At 43.7% G+C, this 26,000-nt stretch overlaps 1 protein-coding gene across 3 annotated transcripts in view; it reads left to right on the plus strand.

Annotated features, from left to right (window-relative positions):
- The window catches only part of Pde8a (phosphodiesterase 8A), a 173,297-nt gene extending 149,789 nt beyond the window's left edge, over positions 1-23,508 (plus strand). For all 3 annotated transcript variants that reach the window (XM_004852844.4, XM_004852843.4, XM_013075103.3), the window contains 10 exons: positions 3,397-3,467; positions 3,678-3,842; positions 7,797-7,845; positions 8,053-8,182; positions 9,434-9,632; positions 12,580-12,797; positions 15,717-15,849; positions 16,654-16,821; positions 21,441-21,570; positions 22,197-23,508. In XM_004852844.4, coding sequence (XP_004852901.1) covers positions 3,397-3,467; positions 3,678-3,842; positions 7,797-7,845; positions 8,053-8,182; positions 9,434-9,632; positions 12,580-12,797; positions 15,717-15,849; positions 16,654-16,821; positions 21,441-21,570; positions 22,197-22,303 — 1,370 coding nt within the window. In that variant the 3' untranslated portion in view covers positions 22,304-23,508. The remainder of the gene's footprint in view (positions 1-3,396; positions 3,468-3,677; positions 3,843-7,796; positions 7,846-8,052; positions 8,183-9,433; positions 9,633-12,579; positions 12,798-15,716; positions 15,850-16,653; positions 16,822-21,440; positions 21,571-22,196) is intronic.
- The last annotated feature ends 2,492 nt before the right edge of the window (positions 23,509-26,000 follow it).

Here is a 26,000-nt window from a genome sequence, read left to right on the forward strand (position 1 = left end):
TATCCACTCTTGTGTCAGACATCTTTCACTATTTTTTCCCTTGTTTTTGTTTATTTGTTTGTTTGTTTTTTGGTACCAGGATCAAACTCCAAACATTGCACTTGTGAGCCAGGCAGCGGAACCACTGAGCTAAAGCCCCGGCTCCTTTTTTCCCTTGGTTTTTGAGACAGGTTCTCACTGTATATTCTAGGCTGGCCTTGAACTCCCTATGTAGCACAGGCTGGCCTCAAATTCACAGCAATTCTCCTGCCTCAGCCTCCCGAGTGCTGGGATTACAGGTATGCACTACCACAACTGGCTTCTTTCACTCATGGTAGTGTTTTCACTGACATTGCTAGGTATATCAGGCAATTCATCCCTTTGTTTGTATTGCTCAGTAGTAGTCCCTATTGAGTATACCATTTGCTCATTCATTTATTGATGAGCATTTGTGTGGTTTCCACTTGAGACTGTTCAGAGTAAGGCTCCATGTGTTTACACAAATCATTTTTGATAGACACAAGTGCTCACGTCCTGCCCAGGAGTACAAGGCAAACAGTTCAGTGTAGGTCGTGCTGTATTACTGTCCATCACTAAGGTATGGAAATACCAGCATAGCCATTCTGGTGGTTACAGTTTTAATTTTCCTTACAACTAATGCAGTTGAGCAACTTTCATATGCTTGCTGCCCTTTGACATATCCTCCTTTGTGAGGTGCTAAGATCTTTTGTCCATTTTTAGAATTGGGTTATCATTTTTTGTTTATTTGTAAGTTTTTTATATATTCTAGATATGGGGCATTTATTGGATGTATGTAATTTTTTTCCTTTTGAGACAAGGTCTCACTCTGTAGTTCAGGCTGGCCTCGAACTCCCAGTAGTCCTCTTTGAGTGTTGATTAAAAGCATGCACCATCATGCCCAGCTGCACATATATTTTCCTAGTCCATGGTATGCCATTTGTTCTCTTAACAGTGTTTTTTGAGGAACAAAGGGCCTTAATTTTATTGAAGTACTTTTTTGCATGTCACTTAAATCTTTCTCCATCCCAAGGTCATGAACATACCCTTCTATATTTTCTTCTAAACTGTTACTGTTTTATGTTTCATTTAAAATGTGTGATCCACCATATATTTCACCATGTACTAAACTAGTATCAAAATGGATCAAAGATCTAAATATTAAAACATTTCAGGGCCAGGGATCTAGCTCAGTGGTTCTGCCACTTGCCTTGCAAGCACAAGGTCCCAAGTTTGATCCCTGGTACCAAAAAAAAAAAATCTTAATACTGAGCCTTTGAAACTTTGCAGATGCTATAGCTCCATTTATTTAGACCTCTTTGTTTTCTCTCAGCAGTGTTTTGCATTTTCATTGTAGAAATCTTATAAATCTTTTATTAGATTTCTTCTTCTTTTGTTTTGGTACCGGGAATTGAACTTGGGTCCTTGAACTTGCAAGGTGGGCAGCAGAACCACTGAGCTAAATCCCCGGCCCTGGATTTACTCTCATATATTGATAGCTTTTGATGCTATTGTAATGGTATTTATTTCAACTTCCAGTTGTTTGTTGTAGTATATAGAAATAGTGGATTTTTTGTATACTGATCTTATACTCAGCCTTGTTAAACTTACTTATTGCCTATAAGAAAAGCATTAATAGGGGCCGGGGATTTAGCTCAGTGGTTCTGCCACCTGCCTTGCAAGTGCAAGGTCCCAAGTTCAATCCCCAGTACCAAAAAAAAAAAAGATAAACAATAGTAGATTCTTTGGGGCTCTCTGTATACATAGTCATGACAATTTTATATCTGTTGATTCTTTTTCTTACCCGAGTACGATTATACTTACAGTATAATTATATGTGTATACTTACACTATTATGATTATACTTACAGTATTATGATTATAGTATTACATAATACAGTATTATGATTATACTTACAGTATTATATTTGCAGTATGATTATACTTACAGTATAACTCATACTTACAATATGATTTTTTCCAATTATTTAAAAAAATTTTCCATGTATCTATTGTAGTTGACAAATAAAAATTATATATATCAGGGCTGGGGATTTAGTTCAGTAGTGCCACACCACCTGCCTCGCAAGTGCAAGATCCTAAGTTCAATCCTCGGTACCAAAAAAAACTTATATCATATATAACATAATGTTTTGAAATCTGCATACATTGTGAAGTGACTAAATTGAGCTAATGAATGTGTATTACTTCCCATCCTTATTTTCCTTTTTATGGTGAGAAACTTAAAATCTGCTCTTAGCAGTTTTCAAGAATACATTGTTATTAGCATTATTATTAGCATTATAGTGACCATGTTGCACAGATCTGTGTTGCTTGACCCTTATAAGCATGTCATTTTCATTGTTTTTTAAATAAGTCTATGACAGTGATTAAATAGTGGTTATTCGGGGTTTAATGACTTTATTATGTAAAATATAAAGGTGATTACCACATTAGTCACCAAGATTTAAGTTGGTTTTTTTTGGTACTGAGGATCGAACTCAGGACCTTGTGCTTGTGAGGCAGGCAGTGGCACCACTGAGCTAAATCCCCACCTGATTTAAGAAGGTTTTTTTGTTTGTTTTGGTTTTTTGGGTTTTTTTGGTACCAGGGATTTGCACAGCAGGCGGCAAAACCACTGAACTAAATCCCCGGCCGGCCCGATTTAAGAAGTTTTAATGGCTCCCTAGGCTGGCTTCCTAGAGACACTGTCAGTCCTCAGGCTTCAGTTTCTTCTCTGGTGACATCAGGCAGACACATCAGTCTGCGGAGCAGGTTCTGGCCCTTCAGGCCTTTGGTGAGCAGCACTGCTTGATAGTGGGGTATCAACACCCAGGCCTCTGCCTGGCCCAGGCTCCCCGCCAGGAGGAACAACAGAAATTAACTCTCTTAGAGCCTTAGAGCTGCCGCCTGCCTCGTTTAAGGTGCTTAATTAGCTTGGATTAAGCTGAATGGTGAAAAGCACAAGTGAGGACTCTGAAAAATGTAGCAAGCGTTCATGTATTTCACTTCATGGTGAGATGAATTTATTGCCCCTGCCGTATATGAACAAAGAACCCATGGGGCATTGTTTTCCAGAACAATTTTAGTCCTGGAGAGCATCGAGCAGAATAACTAAAGCTTCATTGTTGTGGGCACAAACAGAGACTGTTTGGCCCTGACTTGCTAGATTGTCTCCTCTGTTTTCTCCCTGGCCTGTGTCATCAGAAGTTCAGTCTGTGGGGACAAGTGTATCCTAGTGCCTAGGACAGCAGGAAGTGGAGTTGTTAGCCAGGATGGCCCCTGTTTCCATGGGAAGGAAGCTCAGCTGTCCCAGGGAAGAGTGCTCATGCGCCCTTGGTGTTTGGGGCTGATGCCCAGGGATGTGCGTATCCTGATTTCTGATCTCTTTCTCCACAGTTTCTAGCCAGAGACGACACTCCTCCATGGCCCGGATCCATTCCATGACCATCGAGGCGCCCATCACCAAGGTGAAGAAGCAGTGGGTGGTCATTCTCCACTGAGCACACCCAGGGGTGTTTGAAATCTGCTCTCACAGTTGGATGGTGCTGCCTGTGCTGGAGAGAGGATGTGTGACAAGAACAGCTTAGGCTTCACTTAGTGGCACTGTTAAACACTCCTGCCACCTTGTCTCTTGGTCTCTCTCCTGTGGTGTCTGAGGATTTCTTTCTGTACTATAGGTAATGAACATCATCAACACTGCCCAGGAGAGCAGCCCTGTGCCTGTGACGGAGGCCTTGGACCGTGTGCTGCAGATCCTCAGGTCCACTGAGCTCTACTCACCACAGTTTGGTGCTAAGGACGATGACCCTCATGCCAATGATCTTGTTGGGGGCTTGATGTCTGTAAGTTTATCTGAGCAGGCTTCTGGTGAGAGCCTGTCTGTTCTTGTTTTCTCTGAGGTTGTTGAACAGAGCTCTCTGGCTGGGCTGTCATCCACCTGCTGCTCACCACCAGGGCCCCTCAGCCTGGGCAAGGAGGGAGGACTGTATCTAGACAGTCTACTGCTCCAGTTCTCCAGTGTCACTTAGGGTTTTACAAGTAATTTGTTTATATAAAACTTTCTTAGCTAGGCGTGGAGGCACACACTTACAATCCCAGCCCAGGGGAAGCTGAGGCAGGAGGATCGCAGCGAGTTCAAGGCTAGCCTGAACTACATAGTGAGACCCTGTCTCAAAAACAAAAAAACTCTTTCTTAGTTGTATTAAATATTTGGAAAACTGGGGCCAAAAAAACCCCATACTGAATGTTACTATATTCCAAAACAGGAAGACTCTTTTGCTACATATGTTTAAAAAGGCACCAAGGGCTGGGGATTTAGCTCAGTGGGTTCGCCACCTGCTGCACAAGCACAAGGACCCAAGTTCGATCCCCGGTACCAAAAAATAAAATAAAATAAAAATTTTTAAAAAGGCACCAAAGGGAGGAATGTGCATCATACAAAATCACAGGAAAGAAGGCTAAAGGAGTGGCAACCAGGAGGGGGGCTTGTGTGGGGTCCCTGAGAGGACCTAGATGCCTCCCTAGGCCATCTGGAGCAGAGCTCACAAGGAAACAGATCAACCTTTTGGTGTCTGTCAGCTGTTAGCTTCTCAGAAACAAAATTCTCCTCCCTCCCAACTCTTGTGTTAAGTCACTTGATCGCATAAAGGAAGGTTTCAGGTGGTGATCTGGAAGGTAGAGTGGCTCCCAGCAGTGAACTCTACCTGTAGCCTTGCCTGTTTGGGCCTCATGATAGGGGTGGGCCAGGGCAGCGTCTTGGAGATCAGTAGCTGAGAGTGACTGCGGGCGGGCCTGGAAGGGCCGGGCAGGAGGGCTGTCAGGGGAAACTGGGGTCACTTAGAAGCTGAGAAAGAATCCAGTGTTCCCAAGGAAGCTAAATGATATAGGAGAGATTTACCTCCCAAAGTGCTCAACGTCAGATGCGCCGAGTTCATTTGTCCCGAAATCGAAGAATGCATTCCAAGGAACAATGGAGGTTAAGACTAAAAGGTTTATTGAGAGATAGCTCCTGAGATACAGGAAAGGTCCCGAATGTGGGTTGCCACTGAGGCCCTTTGTCAGGGTTACAGCAAAGTTACAGTGTAGGTATAACGTGGGTCAAACTACAATCAACCTGTAGGATTACAAGTATAGCCACTTAGCTAATATTGACCCAATAGGGAATCAAGGCAGATAGCTAGGGTACCTGGAAAGAACAAAGGCATTTTGGAGATGGGATGGGTCTGGATGCTCTGGTCACCTGAGCAACTGATACCTATCTAGACTTTACTGGACCAAGTAATACCAATTATAGGATAATCTCAAATTACTGTTTATCCCTTAGGGAGGCATGAAGGCCTGGCCACTACGTCTTTATCTTGAAGCCTGGCCTTCAGATGTGACTCCAACCATAATTTTGATGTCTTTATTTTTCACTGACTTCCTTGAGGGCCCAGTCCCCCTCTGACTGTATATAATTTCTATCTATCTTTAGCTGCCTATAATATTCCCCCTCTGAAGAGCTATCCCTACCTGCAGTTAGGGAAAAATGGGTGAAGTTTCAATCTAGCTGCTCATAGCTGAGAAGGGTCAGTGAGGTGGAGACCGTAGTCAGGGATCTTCTCCAGAGAGGTAATCTAAGGGGCCTTGGACAGAAGTCATGTTAGAGCTTAGTAGTTATGAACTCCCTTTACAAGGTTGATCTACTGGATCCTGGTAAAAGGAGTCTAGCACATTTCTCATTGGTTCCATCTGTAGGATCACTTGGAGTTTGGCAGCCTCTAGATGAGGATAAACAAACTTCACCAGGAGATTAAAGTGCATACAACCAAAGCATGAGCACTAGAATGGAAAGGCAGACTGGGGGAACAAGCCATGTCCATATACTTCTATTGAAGTACTGGAATAGTGATTGTAACCAGCTGGCTCCTAAACCTCTACTGATAGAGGTTATCTATAACTCTGATACTTGTCACAAGTCTCTAGTCTTAGCTGTAAAAAGATGGAGAGTTGTAGTGGGGTTTTTTGTTTTGGTTTTCTTAGTTGTTTTGAAGGACCATTTTAGCTAAGGAATTTAAAGGTTTCTGCTGAGCTTTTATAGCTTCCACTGAAGCTTTCAAGCCTCATTAAACCATAGCAGTGGTCGGCTACAGGTGTAACTGGAAACTTCTGGCAGGGGTCAGTGATTGGAGGCCCCTTTCTATATCTAGCCTTTATTATCATGGTATTATTTTTATATATTTTTGGTTATACTTTTCTACTGGGTGTTTAAGACCAAGTTAAAGTGAGACCTGAGTTAATCAAAGTTAACCTCTTGCTATCCATCAAAGTTAGTTAAGGCTCTTCAGGCATTACTTTTGGAACCATGTACAGAGCCTTTCAGCTTCTCTGTCACTGTCAGTCATCAGGATGAGTCACAGTCTTGCGTGACCATGTAGCTTCCTGTGGAAGCACAGAAGACATTTCTCTCTCTCATGACCCTCCTTCTTTACACACTGTATATTGGTTGACTCCTGTCCCCTGGGATCCAACAGTCTTTCTGCTCAGGAGGTTGAGTAACTCACCAAGGTTGTAAGATCCTGTAAAAAATGTCCCCTCATGTCCTGGGTCTTTGTTGACCTTGGAGGGCCAGGGCCAGAATATTGGCTGTCCTCTTAGCCCGGTTACCTTTTTAATTCTGATCTCCAAACCTCCAGGTGTTGAACATCCAGAAGAGATAAATTACATCAGTATTGCAGTGGGAGCAGAATAGACATTGAATTACTCATAATCATACTTTTGGAAAGAAAGAAAACAAAACCAGGTTAGGCCACATGTGTAGCCTGTCCTGTTTTCTGTCACTAGTCTAGGTGTCCCTGCTTTTCAAGTAGAAAGGCTTGTGTCTCAGAAATGTGTAACCGACTCAGAAATGAGAGTTACGGTCTTTATCTTAAAGCACCACTTAGACCAAAGAGGAGAGTTGGAACCTGGGGAGGAGTGGGTGGTGATCTGAGGGTGGAGGCTGTAGCCCCTTGAGCAACAAGGAGCTTTTAGGAGAAATAGCCTGAGCTCAACCAAACCAATGAACATAAGATCAAAATAACCAAACATACATATTTTTTTATAAACTGCATCCTCCGCAAACTTTTCTTGACATACTTGAGCCTTCTAGTTTCACTGCTATCTCCTTTCTTTCTGGCAGGGCAGAGACTTCATTATACAAAGTCTCACATCAAATATATATCTCCAGGGCCGGGGATTTGGCTTAGTGGTTCTGCCGCCTGCCTTGCAAGCGCAAGGTCCTGAGTTTGATCCCTGGTACCAAAAAAAAAAAAAATACATATATATATATATATATATATATATATATATATATATATCTCCACACTTACAGCTTTCTCCATATTCTCTTCTTTATCTTTCTTATAATCTTTCTGTAATGAACCTGTCTGTGGCTGTTGGTGAGGAGGGTGACAAGAACGTGGTGGGGAAGAACCAAGGGCAGAGGGCATTGTCCCTCGCACACCACTGTGGTCCCGGAGTGAGACAGGAATGCCAGGCATTAGAGGAGAGGCCCTGCTCAAGCTCACCTCCTTGGTGTCAACCCTGCTTCTGTGTCCCTTGTCCGGCAGGGCCAGGCCAGGCCCGTGTCAGCCTGCTGAGCTGTGCAGGGAGTGGCCAGGTCTAGGCTGGCCACAGTGGGGTTGCTAGGGACCTGCTGGGCCAGACAGCCTTATAGGGATTGGGGGAGGGCTGCCCTGGGCCAGCCACCTGGAGTTTCTATGGAGGAAAGAATAGCAGTGACTTTGCTTTCTTTTGTTCCCTTTGGTTTTTATTAGGATGGTTTGCGGAGATTATCAGGGAATGAATATGTTCTTTCAACAAAAAGTAAGTTTTTTGTTTTGACTTTTTTGGATCACTATAATACTGTAGGCAAGGTTAAGTGATGAAAATAATTTCTCATCAGTAAGAAGTTTGTGTGCCATAAAGTCTCAGAAACAAAGTGGCCCTGCCTGATGCAGTGCTGCTGCCTCTGAGGAACAGTTACTGGTGTCCAACCTATTAATCTTGTTCCACAAATGACGTCACTTGCAGCTCTCCATCCAGTCAGTGGAACCATCCCTGTCTCCCTTCATGATGTCCCACCGCGAGTAGCTTGGGCCATGGAAAATGCAGAACACTGGGACTTCGATATTTTTGAACTGGAGGCTGCAACCCACAATAGGTGAGTCTGCGAGCTCTGCAGATGGTGAGCTGGCCCCAAGGCCATGTGGAGGCTGCCCAAGGAGCATGGACTGTGGCAAAGCTGGTCCCTGGCCGGAGGGAGGCTGAGGAAGGAGGTACAAGCCAGCCAGGCAGTTTGCCTAGCCACCATGGGTGTGGCAGACTGATGGGACATGCAAAACTGAGCCAGGGTTGATCCTGTGAGGTAGGACACTGATTCCTCCTGAGCTGGCAATATACTGAAAGGGTGGCAAAGAGCCTCCCTGAGGGCCTGGACCCAAAATGCATTACAAACAGACATCTGATGAGAGCTGCCCTCAAACGTTAGTTGCCATGTTGACAGCGGCCACAGGGACACTCAGAATCCCTGTCCTCCTCTGAATGTGACCACAGCTTGGGAACAGCAATTGGGTCTTGCCTCAGCTCTGTGCCTTGCTATAGAAGTGCTGTCCTCACCCAGGGCTGGGCTTGACCCACGGGGTGGAGCAGGTCTCCTCCCAGGTGGAGTGAGCTGTCCCTAGGACAGCCCAGCTTTTTCCCTGTCACCATGACTTTACCTCCTGACATGCTCCACTTCTGCTTCTGTGGGCCCTGGCACAGCCAGGTGTATGGGGAAGAATCCTCCCTGGCAGTTGGCCTGTGAGTGCCTGTACATCGGCTGCGACAGCAAGGTGAGTTCTGTGATCACCGCTGACACTGCCTCAGCAGGGCCACGTTTCTTGACCTTCCAAGCCAGAGGCCAGACACAGGGTCAAGGTGATTTCTCAAGGAAGGGCCTGCCTTGCTGGCTAGTTGAGCACTTTCTCGGACAGCCCCCTCAGACCGTGGCACCTAGCTAAGTGATCCCATGACAAGTGGTAGTGTTGGCCTCATGTGGGCCTTAGGAAGTGCTACTTGTAGGCAGGAGTGGGTCCAGCAAGCCCAAAGGAAGAGAGGACAGGGTTCAAGGTTCATAAGATGGAAAATGTAGCCTGAAAAATGGGTTATTTTGAGGAATCCATGGATGCAAGTAGGAAAGGCAGGTGGCACACAAGGGGCTGAGGCCAGAAGCTGTATGGGCAGCCAGCTCTCGCCCACATTTCTTGGCCCCAGAGGCCTGGCATAGCTCTGGGTCCCTCTGGGGTTGGTGTCCGCCTTGCATGTGCCACAGTCTGGTTGGGATTTTCGTTCTGGAACTGAACCTCTCCAAGGCTCAGGACGCTTCACCTCTTTCTTTGCATTGTTTTTATACTGTGGCTGTTCTTCTCTGTAGGCCACTGACTTATCTTGGTCTCAAAATGTTTGCTCACTTTGGAATCTGTGAATTTCTAAACTGCTCTGAGTCAACACTGAAATCCTGGTTACAAATTATCGAAGCCAACTACCATTCTTCTAACCCCTACCACAATTCCACACATTCTGCTGATGTGCTCCATGCTACCGCCTACTTCCTGTCCAGGGAGAGAATAAAGGTGAGCCCGCACTGTGCTCCATGTTCAGGGTGGGTGGGTGGGGACAACCCAGGCTTCCTGCCTCCACCGGAGCTGGGAGCTGCTGTGGCAGGGACCACTTGGAGGCAGTGGCTCTGGTGCAGCCAGCACACAGGGTGTGGTCACCCCAGAAAGCAGACAGGAGGCCCCACTGGAGCTTGGGGAATCGCTGCATTAATTCCTGACTGACTCCCAGCCCTTCTCTGGGAGCTTAGGAAGCACAATTGAGTCCATGGGGAGAAAGCCAGGAGGGCTGCTGCTCTGGGGTCTCACTGAACACACAGGCATGCACAGCCAAGTCACTTGCATGTCCCCTCGTCAGCAGTTTCACCGGCCTAGGGTCAGTGGCACTCCACTTGGGACCTGGAGTCCTTTGTGGTCATCTGCTCCTCAGCCCCCAGTGTCCAGTTACTGCCTGTCCAACTCATGTCCCGTGAGCCCTGTCGTTGCCTGTCTGGCCTCCTCTGCACTCACTGCTGCCAGTGAGCTTTCTGGGGCAGCCCTGTGTCCTGAGGGGACTCACACTGTAGAACTCCCCTGGGTGGGGGTCCTGCCTCTCCACATTCTCCCACCCTTTGCCCCAGATACTTGGGCCAAACCACTTCAGCAGGACCAGGTAGGCATGGCTGCAGAACCACAGGGCAGGGCAAGTGTCCCCGGTCACATTTCGTCCTTTGCGATAGGGGTCTAGAACACAGTTAAGGGTGCCAGGGGCCATAGGGGGTTGAGCCAGGAGTCCACCCTCAACCTGAGGGCCAGACCTTCTCAGAGTGCAGTCTTCAACTGCCCACTCCCTGCTCCCTCTAGTTCACCTGGGGTTGGTTTCTGGGGTACCTGGGTGGAACCAGGGCCTCACGTATGCTAGGCAAGCGTTCAGCACTGGGCATAGCCCAGCGCAGAGAGAGGACTGCTGCGTAAGTTACAATGGTGGGCAAGGAGGGATGTCTGTGTCTATATGAATCAGAAGTAGAGAGCACCCAAGTTTTACTGTTACTTGCTTTTTTACTAGTACATGATTGCAGTACATAATGATTATATTCATCATTGGGAATTGGTACATATTATTTATTGCTTTTGAACTAGAGATAACATGCAAATATATTCAGTGCTAACTTAAAACAGTATAAGCATTGGACCAGGGATTTAGCTCAGTGGTTCCAGCACCTGCCTCATAAGTGCAAGGTCCCGAGTTCAATCCCCAGTACCAAAAAAAAAAAGCATTTATCAAAGTATAGCTCCCCTACAGTTTACCCATTTGAAGTTAAAACTACTGAATTATAAGTCAAATTAACCTATAAGGCTAATTTATTAGACATATACCTTCTTTTTGAGTGCCTATAGAATATTTTCGTATTTGGTCTTATACTAGGACACACTGTCTTGGTAAACATCAAAACCTTATAGGCTGTATCTTCTAACCACAACAAAACTAGAATACCTGATACATAAGTAAAAAACAGGAGGGCCGGGGATTTAGCTCAGTGGTGCCACTGCCAGGTCCCGAGTTCGATCTCCGGTACAGAAAAAAAAAACACAGGTGCAGTGCCACTTGCCTATAATCCCAGCTGCACAGGAGGCTGAGGCAAGAAGATTGCAAGTTTGAGACTAGCCTGGGAAATTAGTAAGACCTTGTCTCAAAAAATAAAAAGGGTAGGGCTGGGGATTTAGCTCAGTGGTTCTGCTGCCTGCCCCGCAAGTGCAAGGACCCAAGTTTGATCCCCAGTACCAATAAATAAATAAATGAATGAATAAATAAATAAATAAATAGGGTTGGGGAAGTAGCTCAGTGTGACGACCCTGGGTTCAATCCACAGTAGCAAAGGTAGGTAGGTATGATTGACTGAATAATTTTTGGGTTAATAAAAAATTAAAGATTACTTACAAAACAAAATGAGAAATCCATCAAACCTATAAAATAAAGTCAATTATATATTTAAAAGTACAATGATATATTTAAATGCTTTCACTTCTTAAAGAGAAGAAAAAGAACATAGAGCAAATAATAATCCAACGTGGTTCTTTGAAAGACAGTGAAGTTCTACTCAAACTAATTGAAAAATAAAACAAAATATATATATTTAAAATAGAAAATGATACAAGAAAGTACTACACATATCTGTATTCAAAAACCTTAAAACAGATGGTTTCTTTAGGGGAAAAATAAAATAGGTCAGTATCATCAAGACAATGTTTAAATTATCAATTTCTTCAAAACCTAGCTGGACAGGTAGATTCTTTGGCCATGAAGGCATTTTTCCATGTTATACAGATCTTTTCAGGACCTTGAAAAAAGATGAAAAACTTGCAGATCTTTTGTGACACTCACAAAACCCTGACCTTAGCCTGACAAAAGGCAGCACCTCCAGAGGGGGGAAGATTAGGCCAGTCACCAGTCGGTACATATTTTAAAAGGTTCTGTCTCTTATTTAGTAATGGCTCATGTTGGTCTAAGTCAATACCTTCTTTTGGTGTTGGGACTATAGAAAGACTGGCTGAGGAAGTGCTGCCTCCCTGTGTCTCGGTAACTCCTTACCTTATTGTTCCCTAATAAAGCAGAGACTTCACTGCTTCAGAGTGGAGATAGGAAAATGGTTTTCTCGCACAGTATGCTTTCCTTAGAAATCTGGGCGCATCTTACCTTCAAGTGCAGTGGTATCTCAGATCATGAACTTTAATTTGTTCTATGATTTTGGGAAAGATGGCCACATTTGTGTTTATGTGGGAAAGATTACCATGGTCATGTTTGTCACCCAATGCAGTTCACAAACAAAAACAGAATTTTGCCAAGTGCTTCTGTTTGAGAACCAAATTGTTTATAAACAAAAGCGTTTGTGAACCAAGGCACCACTGTGTAGGGCAGAGAGAAAACCATACATTAGGCTTCCTTGCCACAGTGCCATCCCTGGTTTTAAAGATCTCTCACTTTCAGGAAACTTTAGATCCCATTGACGAGGCCGCTGCACTCATTGCAGCCACCATTCATGATGTGGACCACCCTGGGAGAACCAACTCCTTCCTGTGCAACTCGGGCAGCGAACTGGCCCTGCTGTACAACGACCTGGCCGTGCTGGAGAGCCACCATGTGGCCCTGGCCTTCCAGCTGACCATGGGCAATGACAGGTGCAACATCTTTAAAAACATGGACAGGTAAGAGTGGGCCTGCCAGTATGTGGGCCCCATCATTCCTTCAGACCACTTGATTGGGGCATAAGTTACACACTCAACGCTTCTTCCAGGTAGAGCAGATAGTGGCTGAGTCACAGCTGTACAGCCATCACCACGCCAATTTTAGAACATTTTTGTTACCCCTAAAACCTCCAGGTGCTGCCCTTCTCATTCCCCTAACTCTTCCCGTCCTGGGCCACCACCCCACTTTCCACCCGTGCCCACTTAGATCTGCCAGTTCTGGACACTTGGTGTGGATGGACACACACACAGCTGGCGGTCCTTCATGACTCTGCTCTCAGCATAGTGTCCTCAGGCTCAGGGCTTCGTATTTGATTTTTTTTTGTTTTGGGGGCGTTTTTTGGTACTGGGGATCAAACTCGGGACCTTGCGCTTGCACGGCAGGCATCGGAACCACTGAGCTAAATCCCCGGCCCAGGCCTTCGTGTTTGACATCCCAGAAAATGACGTATAAGCTGCATCTTGAGCTCACAGACATCGAAGCAGTGATGGTCTCCTGCGCCTGCCTGAGTGCTCCCTGACCCATCACACACCCTAACCATTCAGCCCCAAATTCTTTTTACTGCACAGGTCTCATTTTTAAAACTTTGTTTGGGGGCTGAGGACATAATATAGCTCAGTGCTAGGTCACTTGTCCAGCATGCACAAGGTCTTGGGTTCCATCCCCAACACCACAAACAACAAAGAAGAAAAACAAAATGTTTAACATTTGACTACATTCTGAAGCTCTCTTTCAGGTCTCAGGGGTCATGTGAGTGTGTGTATGGTACTAGGGACCTAACCCAGGGCCTTCATACTTGGCTACATCCCAGCCCTTTATTATTATTTTGAGACAGGGTCTAAGTTACCCAGGCTGGGCTCAAACTTGTGATCCTCCTGTCTTAGCCTTCTCCAGTAATGGGATTACAAGTGTGCACCCCCATACCTGACTTCATGTGTTTTTTGTTCATTACTATACCTTGTGTCTAACCCAGTGCCTGGTATGGAGTAGATATTTAATACATGTCAACTGAAGAAAGAAAAAGTGTTGTCATGAGGAGTACTTAATTTGGATTTTTTTTTTTTTGGTACTGGGAATCAAACTCAGGACCTTGCGGTTGCAAGGCAGGCACAGTGCCACTGAGCGCAATACCCAGCCTCTTTATTTGGATTTTAAGGGAAGTTTTAGATGAGATTTGTAAACGGTATGCTGATTTCACAAAACTCCCTTCTGCTGTGTCCAAGGATTTCAGAGGTAGATTAAGTTTTATTTATACTTGCTTGGAGATACATCATTTTTCCCTGAAAGCATATAAGACCCTACTAATGGGTCTGTCTCAGGAAAGGAACTGGATGACTTACAAAGGGGCTGATTAGAGACTCTTCATACCCTTTGTACCTTTTCAATCAGATGGATTGCCTCTTCATAAAACAAAATTTTGGCCTGGTGTGGTGGTACACACCTGTAATCCCAGCACTCGGGGGCTGAGGCAGGAGGGTCATGTGAGTTTGAGGCCAGCCTGAACTGCATAGCAAAACCCTGTCTCAGAAAATAAAAGTGCAGACTGGTGCAACCACTGTGGAAATCAGTATGGAGATACCTCAAAGAACTAGGACGAGAGGACCCATTTGACCCAGCTATTACCCTGCTGGCTATCTTCCCAAAAGAATCATACCACAGTGATATATGTGCCCCCATGTTTATATGGCACAGTTTATAATAGCTAGAGCTTGGAAACAGCTCAAGTGCCCGTCAACTGGAAACTGGATAAAGAAGATGTGGGTTTTTTAATAAAATGGAGTACTACTCAGCCATAAAGAATGGGAAACTAGAGACATTTATAGCTAAATGGATGCATATAGAGGCCATACTCTTAAGTGAAATAAATAGGACACATGTGTAAATACAGAATAGTTTCTCTAGTGTGAGAAACTGAAAGTGTAAATAAGGATTAAAGTGATTAAAATGAAAAATTGATAATTTGAAATTAGAAGAAAAGGTCCAAAGGGGTAGGGGAAGTGGGAGGGGAAGGGGAAAGGAAAAATTATGAGAAAAGGAAAAAATGGAAACAAAGTCTTTGTAAATAGGGAAGGGTGGAGGGGGTGAAGGGAGGACAGGGAATGGGGAAAAATTAAGAACCAAGATACATCATGTACAGGTACAGGCACCCAATGATAAATGTAAACGTATTGTATACCTAAAATGTACCAATAAAAGAATTTAAGCCAGAAAAAAAAAAAAGAAAGAAAACAAGAGCCAGATGAAGAGGTCCAAGTACTCCTTGTGATTTTTCTCACCTCTCAGAAAGTCTGCCCTTAAAGTTCTCTGGGCACTAAAATAGTTGGGTCTTGAGGAACCTCTGTGCTGGGTACTTTTATGTGTATGTGTGGCAGTGGGGATTGAACCTAGGGCCTCAGGCTCTCTAGGCAAGTGCTCTATCCCTGCACTACATCTGCTGCCCCAGGGCACATTGCTAATGCAGATGGGGATCTTCAACCTAAAGAAAGTCTTTGTTCACCCCTGCTGCGGCCTATCTGCCCTCTTCACTTCATAGTTTTAATTTTGAGACAAAGCCAATGCCCAGACTGGCGTTCAACTTGCAATACACCTGCCTTAGCCTCCCAAGTAGCTATGATTACAGGCATTGCCAGCACCCCCAATCCTGTCTTCTGGGAACTGTGTGCATCGCATTACAAAGTGACAGGATGGACACTACACCTATAAAGCCTGACTTTAAGCCCAGCGGCTTCTGACTTTAACTTCCCCTTGCTGATGATCCACATTTCCGCATCTCTTAAAGTGCCACTTCCATGGACAGGTAGCCTGGAAAACACTGTTTCCCAGGCCTGTCTGTCTGGATCTGTAACCTGTAGCAGCCTCGCCTTTGTCATCTGCAACAGGAATGACTATCGGGTGCTGCGCCAGAGTATCATCGACATGGTCCTGGCCACCGAGATGACAAAACACTTCGAACACGTCAACAAGTTCATCAACAGTGTCAACAAACCCTTAGCGGCGCTGGAGGAAAACGAGGTAAGGAAATTGTATTCAGGAAGGACCGTGTCTAGGACCTTCACATGACCTGTTGTGCAGAACATGGGCATCCACACAGCTCTTAGCTGGGCTCAGCTGCATAGCTTTGGATGGGTCACTTCCCCTATGCCTGCCAGTGTCCTCATCTCTGAAATGTCATAATAATAGTACTTCCCATGGTTGCCATAAGATCTTTTGAGTGCTGTGTCCTAAGTCCTTAGTACGTGAAAAAAATGTTCCTGCACTGTGAGGGAACATGGCTTCATCTGCCAGCCACGGGCGAGTTCCCAAAACCACACCTGTCGCAAGGCAGGGCTGTTTGAAGCAGGGAGCTGTGGACCCCAAGGGCCCTCTGTTGTGAGGACCAAGGAACCTTTGTGTTCAGCCCATGCTCTTTTATAGTAAATATAATAAAAAGAAAGAGGGCCGGGGATTTAGCTCAGTGGTGCCACCACCTGCCTCGAAAGCACAAGTTCTTGAGTTCTATCCCCGGTACCAAAATTTAAAAAAAGAAAAGATAAAACCAGTCTCAGCTCTTACCAGGTGGAGGAGGAGGAGAAAGGAAAGGCAACTGTGAGTCAGACGTAAGGGAAGAGGCCAGGAGAGGGAAGGCAGCTCTGCCACCCACTTCTGTTCCTCCTGCCACACCTCCGCCCTCAGGCAGAGCCCGGGTTCACAGCACCCTCCGCACTGGAGAGCCAGAGCCTCTGTGCGGGCTGTGTGCGGGGGGGAAGGGGTGGGCAATAGGAGAGGGCCGGCACAGAGGCCCCATTTGGACCGCTTTGGATTCTGCTCCTTTTTCAGGAAACTGATAATGAAGAGGAAGCCATCCACACTCTGCTCAGGGCTCCGGAGAACCGGATGCTTATCAAGCGCATGCTGATCAAGTGCGCAGATGTCTCCAATCCCTGCCGGCCGCTGCAGCAGTGCATAGAGTGGGCCGCGCGCATCTCAGAGGAGTATTTTTCTCAGGTCAGGTGCTAACTCTTAAACCCTTTCACACACAGAAACCTCAAGAGATAATGTACTTAAAAGTAGAAAATAGGATTATGAAAGCAATTGGTCTTTGAAGATTATTTCTTGTACATTTCCTGAGTGAATTGTTTGTTTTTCCTTACTTGAGAATGTGTTTGTCTTTGCTCTTACAGGATATTTTTTGCTGGGTATAGAATCCTGAGTTGACAGATTACTCCTAAAAGAACTTCAAGGGCGTCATCTGTCCATCTTCTGGGACAGAAAACAATGTTAGAAAGATGTTTCTGAATTTGATAACATGCATACAAAATGAGAAGCCAGTGAGGGCTAATGCATGTGAGTCAGGTCATAAGCAGCTCCATGTTGAAGATAAAGAATAAGTTTTACAGGGGCCAGGGATTTAGTTCAGTGGTTCCGCTGCCTGCCTCACAGGCTCAGGGACCCAAGTTTGATCCCCAGTACCAAAAAAAAAAAAAAAGAATAAGTCTTACAAGTCATTTTTCTGTGGCTGATTTTAAGAAAAAAATGACTCAGGTTTTCTGCCCTCTCGTTGAAAACTCTGAAGTCCAGAAAACACTAAAACATCATCTTTAAACTGCTATAAGAAGAAAACTGTTAACCCAGAATGCTCTATCCAGTAAAAATATCCTATAAGGATCAAGGCAAATAAACACATTTTCAGGTAAGGAAAAGCTAATAGAATCACCAGAAAATTTGCAATATTAGAAATGCCAAAGTGAGTTCTTAGGGCTGAAAGGAAATGACTGCAGATTTGAGCTTGGATCTCTAAGAAGGAATGAAAAACACCAAAAATGGTAAATTTCTGCATAACTGTAAAAGACTTCTTTGTTCTCTAAATACATACTGCTATTTTAAGCAAAAGTTCTAACATTGCATTGTTGTATAATGTGCATACCTGTAAGATAAATGACAGGTATAACGTAACGGAAAAGAGAAGGTGAATGGAGTTACACGGGTCCAAGGCTCCTACATTTGACATGGAATGCCAGTTAACTCAGTAGAGTCAAGTGGGAAGGATGCATATTGTAATCCCCAGAGCAATCACTGTAGTTTAAAAGCTACTAAACCTAATATAGTAAAATAATACAAAGAAGGCAGGAAAGTAAAATGGTAGCTCTAACCATGTCAGTCTCGTTCAGTGTCAGTATACTAAAGACTCCCATTAAAAGAGTTCAAAAAATAAAATAAAATAAAAGAGTTCATCAGAATGGATTAAAAAACCAATCCCCAACTATAAGATTGAAATAGCCATTATCAGTATCATGCAAAATAGACATCAAGACCCAACGGGACATTGCCAGCCAGACCCTTTATAATGATAAATGTATATGAACCTAATATCAGAGTTTGAAAACAAATGAAGCAAAATTGACAGAAAGAGACAGTTCTTTCATCAGAGATTTTTAACACTTCCCTTGAAGAGTTGATGAAACAACCAGATTAAGATACTGGTAAAGACACAGATGATTTGTACAACCTGGTCAACTACCTCAGTTAACATTTACAGAACAGTCTTTAAATACAAATATATGCTCACCAAGGTGAAGCCTATGCTGGGCCCCAAAAGACTTCAGTAAACTGAAAAGGACTGAAATCAAATGGGTTTGTTCTCAGACCACTGTGCAATGAAGTCAGAAAACATTAACAAGATATGTAAGAAAATAAACAGCATACTTCCAAATAACCCATGAGTCAAATATAAGGGAAATTAATTAAAATGTCAGAGCTGTTTGATGCATTTAAAACTGTTTAAATTTAAAGTAAGGTTTATAACTTTATTTCATTATTAGAAAACAGGAATGCTTTAAAGTTAGTAACTTAGACTCACCTCAAGACTCTGGAAAAAGAAAGAAGGAAACAAAGAGCAAAAAAATAAGGAAATAGCCAGGCATAGTGGTGCACACCTGTAATCCTGGCAATAAGGGCTGAGGCAGGAGGATTGCCACAAATTTGAGCCCAACCTGGGCTACATAGCGAGACCTTGTCTAAAAAAAAAAAAAAAAAAAAAGAACTAGAAAACAATAAAAAAGAGAGTCCAAAATTGATTCTTTGACAAAATTGGTAAATATAACTAGACTAATTGAGAAGATGTAATCAGAAATGAAAGAGTTTATCACAATCACCAGTCTTACAGACATTACAAGGATAGCCAGGGCTGAGGGTGTAGTGCTGTGTTACAGCACCTGCCACATACACACAAGGGCTGGATTCAAATCCAATACTACAAAAATAACGTCACTAGTAATAAAATTTAATACCACAAATCTGACAACTTCAATGGACAGATTCCTTGAAAACTCCAAAACTAACAAGAGAAAAAAATAACCCAAGTAAACTCATTTTAAAGAAAGTCTTTCCACAAAGAAAACTAAGGAATCTTACCAAACATTCAAGGAAAAAAAAATGCCAGTCTTTGAGATTTTATCAGAAAATAGAGAAACTGAGAACATTTGCCAATTCACTTATGAGGCCATTCTTACCCTGTTCACCAGGTGAGAACCATAGCCGGTGTCCTCAGGAGCTTAACTGCACAGGATGCAGAGAGGAAGATGTGTCACGACCAAGCAGGGGCTCTTCCAGGAAGGCAAGCTTGGTTTAATATGAGAAAAATCCATTACTCTACTAATTGAATAAACACGAAAAACTATAAGATTATTTCTGAGAGTGCAGTCAAAGCGTATGACCAAATTCAGTGTCCATTTACCCCACAAACTCAGATGGAAGGAAATTGCTTTAAAAAGAGCATCTGTACAGTTGCCATTATATTTCCTGGTAATATTGAATACATCGTGCCTAAGGCTGGGACCAAGGAGAGCAGCCTGCCCATTCCCAGTGCTCTCCAACATGGCTTCAGCATTGCCTGCACTAGCAGCAAGTGATCAGAAAACAACTAAAAACGCAGTCCTGTTTACAATAGCAGTAAGAAGCAAATCGACTTAGGAATAAATTTAATAAATGATCAGAGGAAATAAAATAAAATAAATGACCAGAGGGCAACAACTACAAAATGTAGCTAAAGAATTAAACACCCAAGAAGAGGAGGCCATGTGCCACATCCACAGAAAAAGGTCCCTGCCCCCGAGACGCGTGACCACTCAGAGCTCCCAGCAGGGGTTTGCTTTGAGTATTTTAGGAGAAACTGACACACTCAGTCTGAATTGTATGTGGACACACCAAAGCCTTATATAAGCAAAAGCAAACTTGAAAAACAAAAGGTTGGAAGACCTGCACTGTCTGTCCTCAGAAATTAAAGTAATCAAGATAGTGTGTTACAGTCATAGGATAACAAAAACATCTGTGGGACAGAAGAAAACAGGCCACATTTTAGATCATATACAGACAGTGGTATCTCAGTTCACAAACTTAATTCTTGCTATGGTTCTGGTTGCAAATGAAATTGGATGAGAACTAAATCAAATTCAATAGTTAGGTTCAATGTTGACCTTATGGGAAAATTTGATTCCCCTGAATACAAAAGCTAAAATCAGAGCTTTCAGAGAAAACTGCAGCAGAATATCCTCAGTGACTTAAAAAATGGACAAAGATTTTTTTAGGTATAGGAGACAACAGATCTAAAAAGAAAATTTAATAAAATAGACCTTATCAAAGTTAAAAAGTTATGCCCAGACACAGCTAGAAGAACAAGTAAATACTTTAGTAATCATTTCACAAAAGATACTCTGAATGGCCAATAATCATATGCAAAAATGCCTTATATCATGAGTTGTCAGGGAAATTCTAATCAAAACCATGATGAAATGCCACCACTCCCCCAGCTGAAGGCCAAACATACAAACCCTGGCACCACCAAACGGTGAAGTTATGAAGCACCTAATGTCACGTGGCAGAGAGCAGTGTGTAACATACTATAACCACTTTAGGAAACAGGTTGGATTTTGTGTGTGTGGTAAAATTTACCATTTCTAGATCTTGTTCTCTTAGTAAAGTGCATTACATTAACTCTCATATGCTACCTGTCCTTCCATTCCAAGAATAAATTCTACCTGGTCCTAGTGTAGAATCCTTTTAATGTGCTGAGTCTGTGCTAATACTGTGTTGAGGGGTGTTTTTTTTTAATCAATATTCACAAGAGATTTTGTCCTGTAGTTTTGTTTTCTTGTAATATCTTTGTCTGTTTTGGTATCAGAGTAATGCTGGCCTCCCAGAAGGAGCTAAGAAGTGTTCCCCCTGTTCAGTTTTTTGAAAGGGTTTGAGAAGGTCTGAGGTGAATTGAGTGGTTGATAGAAATCGCCCCTGTAGGCATCTGGTCCTGGGCCTTCATTGTTGGGAGGTTTTGGTTACTGATTGCATCTCTCACTTAGTAGCTCAGGTCTCTCCAGCAGCGATGGGAAGCAGCCCAGGCCTTTCCCTCTGTGGTTCCCTTGTCTCAGTGCCCAGGGTGGACATGTTGGGCACTAGAGGGGAGGATGGCTAGGGCCGACTCCAATGCTCCGTAAGTCTTGAGGAGCCTCAGCAAGCCACTCAGGATCCAGCAGCCAATGTGGGAGCCCTCTGGGAGCGGGACTGCTGCACCACGGGGTTCAGGGGGAGCTCGGGCCTGGAGCCTGGAGATCACAGCATCCTCTGCTTTGCAGACTGATGAAGAGAAGCGGAAGGAGTTGCCTGTGGTGATGCCGGTCTTTGACAGGAACACATGCAGCATCCCTAAATCCCAGATCTCTTTCATCGACTACTTCATCACAGACATGTTTGATGCCTGGGATGGTAAGAAATCTTACTTCACCTCTCCCTGGAGGTAACAGGGAGCCGCACCTTCCACAGCAAGTAGCTCACCCAGTGTTGGGGGCTTAGACTGGTGAGAGGGAAGGAGAAGAAAGGAACCACTGAGGGCTGGGTGTCTGCTGTGTCCCTCTTCCCTCCCACACTTGGGTGTAGATGTCTGTCTCCGCCTGTTAGAAGGGTTAAGACTTGGCCAGCAGTGTTAACTCCAAAGCCTTGTGCCCAGAGAGCACTGGCTGGTCTGGCTGGTCTGGCTGGTCTCTCCACCATGCAGACCGCTCTCTTGGGGCCTGCAGGGGACAGAACTGGAGGAGAGGACCCCGCTCCCCCTCCCTGAGGGCTGAGGACAGATCAAGCCAGGTGCTAAGGTGAGGACAGGACACAGCTGCCTGTTCCTGTGTGGTATCGTGCAGGTGCCCATAGCCTCTGTCCTCCTCTGTCACACTGTCTCCTTAACCCAAACACAGGGGCTGGGGTGCGGCCCAGTGGGTGAGCACTTGCCCAGTACAGGCAAGGTCCCAGGTTTCATTCTCAGCACCACAAAGAAAAACAAGAGGCCTAAACCAGTAAACCCTGGCTGTGAATGCTGTCGTGTTCCTTTCTTCCTCTAGCCTTCGTTGACCTGCCGGATTTAATGCAGCACCTTGACAACAACTTTAAATACTGGAAAGGACTGGATGAAAGAAAGCTGCGGAGCCTCCGACCTCCTCCTGAATAGCACAGGATGTGCCCATAGCCCTCCTGCTTTTCCCTCGCTCACCTGGAAGTCCTGAGGGCAGCCACATTCGGAGCCATCGCCTTCTCTGCTGCACTGTGAAGCACATGAGGACATGAGTAGCCTTCTGTGGCCACCATCCAAGGCCATGGAGTGAGCCTGGGCCACGAGCGTGGCCTGCCATGGGGGCTCCTCTGGAAGGCACTGAGAACCAGGATTTGCGTCAGCCACAGCAGGACTGAGAGCCCCTGAGAGGGATTGTGGGACCTCCTGCCAATGGCAGGGACTGTCTCGCGGCAAACAACTTCTCAGCTATGGCAGCACTTAATGGCTAGTGGCAGTCGGATCTTCAGCAACCGTTTTCACATCCTGCAGGGTGCAATCACTTGCTTTGGAACACTACTGAAAGTGACTTCTCTCTCTTCAAATTGAGTATCAAATGAAACATAAAAAGAAATTTTTGAAGTTGATTATTATCAATTATTAAAATGTTTTATTTATTAGAAAGTCAATATTTTCTATGAATTTAATACTTCAAAGCCAAAGCCAACTAAAAATGCCATGACCAAATTTAATATGATTCATTTTCATAAAACCTGTATTACTTGGTGTACAGACTTATTTTCATGATGCAAATTTAAAATATTATAAAATGACATTTTATTGCACTATAGGAATATCTGTGTATGTTAAACTCTCTTCTGATTGATGCTAATTGGAAAAAGCAGTGTCTTGTTTGGGGTCTTTCCCTAGAGAGCTAAAGGAGACACTATTTCCTTACTTCTGGTGCAGCCAAATCCAGCTCTGAAGCAGAGCTGGGCATCTGACACATTCACTGGTGATACCCCAAAATAAAACTGTCTCCCTCTTGGTTTAGCAAAGAAAAATTAGATCTTAACACTTTTTCCTAAGATTTTTATAATTGAACTTCCAAAAGTCTGCCTTATTTGATACTATTTCTATAAAATATTCCCTATGAAAGTAAAGAGCAAACATGGCATATTTAATAGACTGACATTTTATAACAAGCCTGTTTTCATCTGCAGTGGGAACCTTTGATTCCAGAAATTCATAGAGGTTCTGTATCTTCACCTTTTGAATAAGGATAATACCATAAAAATGGCACTTGCTGACATGTCAAAGTGTTCATTCATTTTAAACTTTTTATTTCCAGATAAAAATGAAATTAAACTGTTTTTAAGAAATCACTTTTCTTTGGAGTTTTACTTTATAATACTCATAATGTTTAATCTTTTCCTTTTTGTATATAAAGAATATGGCTTTCTTTGGCATGTTCTTTGTAGGTGAATGACTTTAAAGGTTGCATTGGACCAGAAGTGAATATATTGGAAAAACTCTTAGACCAACACTATTTCACCACCTGGTACCATTCCAAGGCCTCCAGCACACTGGAGAGCTTCCCCAGGGCTTCTTAGGATTGAGGCCTGGGTACCTGGTGCATTTGGAGACATCAAGATGCTGCAGAGGATGAGCAGGGCAAGTCCTTTAGGGGAAACAAAGGGTCCTCTTTCCTGGGTGAAAATATCTGACCAAAGGTGAGAACTGTAGACTGAGCTGGGTAGAAAACTTCTCTCCTTCCTCTAGGGGCTGAGAAGGAAAAGGAAGTGATCCCCCGCAGCCACTCATACCTCCGAGATGGCCACAAGGGGTCACGCAGGAGCTGGAATTATCCCACCCTGTGCTGGTGGCAGTGATCATCTAAGACTTACAGGTGAGGGGGCCTCATACATTTGCAGAGATAAGAAAAGCAATAAAATCTATACAGTCTACCAAAGGAATTTTAAGAAGAATAAAGACTTGAAAAAGAACCATATCGATGTTCTAGAGATGAGGAATAGAGTGAGAAATGCTGACAGAGTTCTGACATGGGATTCATCCATGGGAAGATGACTCTGGGGCACACTTAAAATGCCACAGAGATTAAAAATAGAAAATATGAAATAAAAGGTAAAGTACAAGGGTAAAGTGAGATGCCTCAAAACGTGTCTAATGAGATTCCAACAGAAGAAAAACAGGTGCAACCAGGGAAGACTGAGTCCTTGGCATTCACAGGCACAAGGCCTCACATTGAGAGGCCCACTAGATCCCCAGTAGGTACATGTGTTAGCCAGTCTTCCAGCCCTGGAATGTACCAGCTATGAGAAAGCAAACCACAGGGAAGGCGTGCTTTCAGCTCACAGCTCACAGCCTCATCCATCACCTTAGGCCTGCAGCAGCCGTTACAATGAGAATAGTGGTAGAACAAAGCTGCTCTTCTAGTGGGGAAGAGGAATGACTGGGGTGCTCCTGTCCCCTCCAAGAACATGTCCCCAGCGACCAGGTGACCTCCCATGAGCCCCTGCCTCTTAAAGTTTCCAGTAGCTCCAACCTGGGAACAGAGGCTTTAACACATGGTCCTTTGGGGAACCCCAAACTAGCAATACATAAGACAAAACCACACAACATACTTGAACTGTAACACTGAGCAAAAAGAAAAATATAAAAGCTGTAAGAAAACACAGGTCCCTCAGAAAGGCCCTAGGGCCTTCCATTGAGACCTATGATCTGCAACAACCAAAAGACTGTGGCTACTGAAGGAAATTGTCAACCTAAAATTGCTTATTTAACTGCAATTCAAGACAAGGCAAAATTAAAATGATTTCAGACATACAATTAATTATGAACAAACCCCTGTGTCAAGAACAGCTAAAAGACTTCTCTAAAATGAATCCAGTAAGGAGAGGTAAGTTACAGAAAGCAGTGGTGAACAACAATTGCTAGACATCTGGACAAAACTAGAGTATACTGAGCAGAGGGAAAATAACCAACATCATCAGCATGGGTGGGAGGCAGACATACAGAAGGTAAGCTAAATGGTCAGGAGACCTTTGTCTCAGACATTTTAAAAGAAAGTTTGGGAAAACTGTCAAATGGATAAAAGTATAGAACTTTAGAACACTATAAAAGGAAAGCAAAGAAAAAATGTGATTAATACAACAGAAAATGGATACAGGATGAATTACAAAAAGGAATGGCAGAATTATGTACAAATATAAATACAACATACACAGAATCAATTCTGAGTTACATGTAAAAACATGTCTTTGACATTGAAACGTGGAAAACATTCTTAAAATGAGAACAAAAGCTTTAAAAAGCACTTAAGTATCTATAAAGTTAAAGATTGTATATGACAAAAAATGTAGACCAACCTTAAAAACATGCCACAGATTGAGATGACCTAGAAAAACTTAAAAGGGCAAAAAAAGATATTTTATACCCTTTAGATTAATGAAAGTTCTTAAATCTGGTTGTACTAAGTATTGATGAGAATATGAGAAAACATGAACTTTGAAACATCAACGGTAGGAACGTATGATTGGTACAAGCACGTTGGAGGGCAATTTGGAAAAAAATCTACCAAAGTTCCTCAATTCAACTTTTAATTATAGATCCTAGAGAAACCTCCAAATGTACAAGACATGTTCAAGAATATTCACTCTAGAATTCTGTTATGGTGAAACAGGGACAGTTTATAATGTCCTAAGGAAGAGAACAGATAAAGAAAGTGTGGTTTTATACTCCGATTATGGCAATGCTATGGTGGACAGTTCCTATAGTGGCTCCCAATGATCCCTCCCCATGATGTTCACAATTTTGGGCTGGACCTATAGACTTCCTTGTAGCCAACAAAACAAAA

Source organism: Heterocephalus glaber, unplaced genomic scaffold (assembly GCF_053883595.1).
Source record: "Heterocephalus glaber isolate CG9 unplaced genomic scaffold, H.glaber_assembly_v1.0 deba00001531, whole genome shotgun sequence".
Classification (NCBI taxonomy): Eukaryota; Metazoa; Chordata; class Mammalia; order Rodentia; family Bathyergidae; genus Heterocephalus; species Heterocephalus glaber.